Source organism: Lactuca sativa, chromosome 7 (genome assembly GCF_002870075.4).
Source record: "Lactuca sativa cultivar Salinas chromosome 7, Lsat_Salinas_v11, whole genome shotgun sequence".
NCBI classification, from domain to species: domain Eukaryota; kingdom Viridiplantae; phylum Streptophyta; class Magnoliopsida; order Asterales; family Asteraceae; genus Lactuca; species Lactuca sativa.
This window is the reverse complement of record NC_056629.2, coordinates 73045471-73050420: the sequence shown is the minus strand read 5'-3', so window position 1 is coordinate 73050420 and position 4950 is coordinate 73045471. Positions and strand designations below refer to the sequence as shown.

General features: G+C 29.9%; 1 protein-coding gene across 1 annotated transcript; it reads right to left on the bottom strand.

Annotated features, from left to right (window-relative positions):
• Positions 1 to 785: 785 nt before the first annotated feature.
• Positions 786 to 2073, bottom strand: LOC111881623 (probable carboxylesterase 18). Its single transcript, XM_023878022.3, has 2 exons — positions 1415 to 2073; positions 786 to 1314 (listed from the first exon to the last, which is right to left on the bottom strand). The coding sequence occupies exons 1-2, from the start codon at positions 2009 to 2011 to the stop codon at positions 874 to 876; spliced, it is 1038 nt and encodes a 345-aa protein (XP_023733790.1). The 5' UTR covers positions 2012 to 2073; the 3' UTR covers positions 786 to 873.
• Between the last annotated feature and the right edge of the window lie 2877 nt (positions 2074 to 4950).

Here is a 4950-nt window from a genome sequence, read left to right as displayed (position 1 = left end):
GCTAGAATTAGGGTTTATAGTCTTGGATAACTTGCATGTACAATAGAGAAACCTAGATCCAAGCATTAGGGTTTGTATGAGCACATAGGATGTTCTTAGGACCAAAACCCATCAAAATATATATATATATATATATATATATATATATATATATATATATATATATATATATATATATATATATATATATAAATATAAAGTGTAATATCATGACATACGGTTGTAAAACTATGTTAAAATTCATGAGGTACAATGTGTGGTAAAGTCATTTGTAAATATATGTTGAAAATACATGTTGTGTATGTCTGTCGTTATTGTAGATCATAAACGTCTGTCGTAAATTTTATGACTGGCCAAATGTCTGTCATTTTCATTTATGACAAGACATACAATGATGGACATTTGTCTGTCATGTATATACATTTATGACAAAGTGTCTTTCATTAAAAGCTTTTTTGCTAGTAGTGTCATTTGAGATACGAGGCATGCCATTTAAAAAAAAATAGAGAGAAAATTTGAATATGTGAATGATGTTTGTTCGAATTATCATTCATTTAATTAATAATCTGACTTAAACGATATTAAAGTTATAAATGTAATACATGTTAAGTGCAACAAAATCATGTTAACACATGTTAAGTGTCATTTTCAATAGCAACTTATACCAATTTTCTTGTTTGATTCATATATTCGTTCGAAAACTGGATCAATTTACGAAAACAACTAACACCAGTTTTCTTGTCTGATTCAAATAACGATTTGGCAGACAAGTTCAATATCACATAAACAACAAAAGACCAACTTTCTTATTTGATTCATATAATAATTTAGAAATGTAGATATATTTTACCAAAACAACCAACTCCGGCTTTCTTATTTGATTCGTACAATGTATACATTACTCGATATCTTTTCAATAAAGTCTTTCACTTGGGCAATAAGTTGTCCAGATTCAGGCAATTCTGGGAAGATATAGAATGCATGGCACATGTTTGGGTATTCAAACAAGTAAACTTCTTTCCCGGACTTTTTCAGCCACTCATAGTACCTTTTTTGCCAGTCATTTAGGGCATCGAACCCGCCGACTACCAACATGACCGGCGGCAATTTTACTTCCGATATGTCCACCGCCTGTGGGCCGCTAACGTTGATGATTGGGTGGTCCCTGTTGAACCCTTCCCCTTCTGGCAAAAATGCCTTCCACATCCAATCTGTTCGTTTAACTGAAACTACTGGTGTTCCGGCAAGGCGAGTCTCAGAATCCGTTCGCTCCTCGCCGCCAAAGAATGGTTGAATTGCTACAACTCCGGCGACCTGCAAACATGATAACAAGCGTTTAACAACATTTACAGTAAAGGACACTTGTTCCGACGTCAATGATAACGACAGAATTCTATAATAACAATTAATGTACCTTCAGCTGTCGGAAGTTGAATTCACATGCTCGTTGAGCAACATGATGAGCTAGGTTTCCACCGGCGCTATCTCCAGCAAGAAAGCAACGCAACAGATTCGCATTTTCCGGCAAAGATTTAGACCTATTCTCTTCATCATCAAGAAACTTCAGCACGTCGAAGCAATCATCATGTTGCGCTGGATACCGATGCTCAGGCGCGAGGCGATAGTTCACAGAAACAACGACGGCGGGGACTTTTCTCGCGAACCGCCGGCACACGGCATCGTAAGTAAAAGCATCGGGGGAGAGAAAGACAAATCCGCCTCCGTGAAAGAACACGATCACTGGGAGATCTTCACCGGCGTGTTGTGTAGGTACATAGACTCGGAACCAGAGCTTACGAGTCTCATCTACAACGACATCGTGTGACGCTACGCCGTTGATTGATTTTGACGTTGGTGGGCTCCGGAAGTCGATTAAGGTGAGAATACGACGGTTGATGGTGCCGTTTTTCCGGCAAGATGCGTCAGTGACAGCAGAGAGAATGGAAAGAGTAATGCGTGTTTTCCATGGTAAGGAGAGTGACGACTGTGGAGGTTTACTGGTTGCTTCCATTGAGCATGAAATCAAAGGGAAATGGCGGGTATCCGTATGTGATAGTATTTGATCAAATATGTAATTTATAAGAATTAAAATTATCTATTATAAATTCGTGGCTTTGGGTCCATTCTAAGTTTATTTCGTAATACGCGAAATATATATATATATATATATATATATATATATATATATATATATATATATATATATATATATATATATATATATATATATATATATATATATATATATATATATATATATATATATATATATATATATATATATATATATATATAACCCGTGAGAACCACGGTTATAAAATTAATTAAACTTTCATATAAAAAGTCAAAATTATTAATTAATTATTTTAAATAAATTGTTATTTAAGAAAAAAAAATTTAGTTATATAAAAATATAATCATTGATTTAAATAAATACATGAAGTTATATCATCTTATAATATATATTAAATTTATTTTATTTTTCAATCTAATTTTATTAATTTAATATATTTAGAGTGGAAAATTTTAAAATTTGAAATTTAAATTAAATAATCAATTATTAGGTTAATGTAATTAGAGTGAAAAATTTTAAATTTTGAAATTTGAAATGAATAATTAATAAATTGACAAGTGGCATGATAATGAATATATAACATTAATGAGATATTCTAATTGTATGACACTTGTCAATAGGAGATTAAACCTATTCTTTTATTAGAATAGGGATATATGTATATATATATATATATATATATATATATATATATATATATATATACTATCTTATAAAAGAAATCCCACTATTGCTAAAAATAGATTGAATATAATAATATTATTCTTTTAAAACGTTCAAATCATTAAGCTAATAGTACAAGTAGTCATCACTAAAATAATATTAAATTTTAACATGTGTTTTGAATCCTTATATTTCTCAACAAATTCTATCTCCTTCCCTGAATTTCGGATAATTCAAAATTTGAAACCATCAGAAAATACATGTTGATTCAAATATCCCTCCTGCAGATGACTCTTTCTTAACAGGTTTTTATTTTAATCCTTACTTGTAATTGATTTCATCATTTTTAACTTTTTGTATTTTTATCTTATAAATATATTGGGTGAAGGGTTTATTATATCAATTTGTTCTTAAAAAGGTTTTTACTATGTATCTTTAATGAGTTGGCTTTGCAGGTTCAAAGAACTCAACCAAGAGGGTCAGTTAGAGCATTATATTATCATTAATTTGTATATTTTGGCATCTTACTTTTGCAATAAAGAACGGTTAAACACAAGATTTGACATGATTAAGGTAGTTTGTATATTTTTCATCTTGTTTAGTCTAAAAATGAAACATTTTTCATCATTGGTCCTTATACTATCAAGTTTCATCACATGGACTTCCTGATTACGGTGATTATTGTCCTTATTATAAGGTTTTATATAGATTTTGTTCAATATTTTAAGGTTTCGAGAATCTAAATCAATATGAATCCTTGAATTACATACCATCGTTGAAAATGTTTTAATTTGTGACCAAACTTGGTTTAAAATCACAATGAACAAGTTGACACCTGAGTATTTTGGCCTTCTCAGGCCTATTTATCGACTTCTGAATCACAATCTAAAGGTTTATTTTTATAAACTATTATTTATATATTTTAGCATTTTACTTAGTAGGACATTAAATTAATAAAGGAATTAAGGAAAACGAAAAAAAAAAAAAAAAAAAAAAGAGGACGATAAACAGTACAAGTGGTTTGGGTATGTATAAATGGAAGTAATAACCATTTAGGGGGTGTTTGGCAAAAAAGTTTATTGCTTATTAGTTTATTAGCTTATAAGTTAATAAATAAGTATAGGGTAACTTATTAAAAAATGACGTATTAGAGGTTCCCCACCATAATAAGTTATTTTAATCCAAACACTTTTTTAACTTATAGTGATGTGGAACCTAATAAGTTGTTTTAAAAAAGCTTAGCCAAACACCCCCTTAATATGTTATGGTAATGCTCTTGAAAATAGATGTCATTTAATATTCATTTCTCGAAGTGAACACAAAATGGTTTTAACTCTAAAGAGATCAAATTATTCGCCGTCCGCTGCTTTGCGCGGGTAGACGGCTAGTATATTATAAAAGAAATCTCACTATTTCTAAAAATAGATTGAATATAATAATATTATTTTTTTTAAGACGTTCAAATCATTAAGCTAATAGTACAAGTAGTCATCAATAAAATAATATTAAATTTTAACCTGTGTTTTGAATCATTATATTTCTCAACAAATTCTATCTCCTTTCCTGAATTTCGGATAATTCAAAATTTGAAACCATCAGAAAATACATGTTGATTCAAATATTCCTCCTGCAGATGGCTCTTTCTTAACAGGTTTTTATTTTAATCCTTACTTGTAATTGATTTCATCATTTTTAACTTTTTGTATTTTTATCTTATAAATATATTGGGTGAAGGCTTTATTATATCAGATTTGTTACTAAAAAGGTTTTTACTATGTTTCTTTAATCTGTTGGCTTTGCAGGTTCAAAGAACTCAACCAAGATGACCAATTAGAGCATTGTATTATCATTAGTTTGTATATTTTGGCATCTTACTTTTGAAATAAAGAACGGTTAAACACAAGATTTGACATGATTAAGGTAGTTTGTATATTTTTCATCTTGTTTAGTCTAAAAATGAAACATTTTTCATCATTGGTCCTTATACTATCAAGTTTCATCACATGGACTTCCTGATTACGGTGATTATTGTCCTTATTATAAGGTTCTATATAGATTTTGTTCAATATTTTAAGGTTTCGAGAACCTAAATCAATATGAATCCTTGAATTACATACCATCATTGAAAATGTTTTAATTTGTGACCAAACTTGGTTTAAAATCACAATGAACAAGTTGACACCAGAGTATTTTGGCCTTCTCAAAGTCCTATT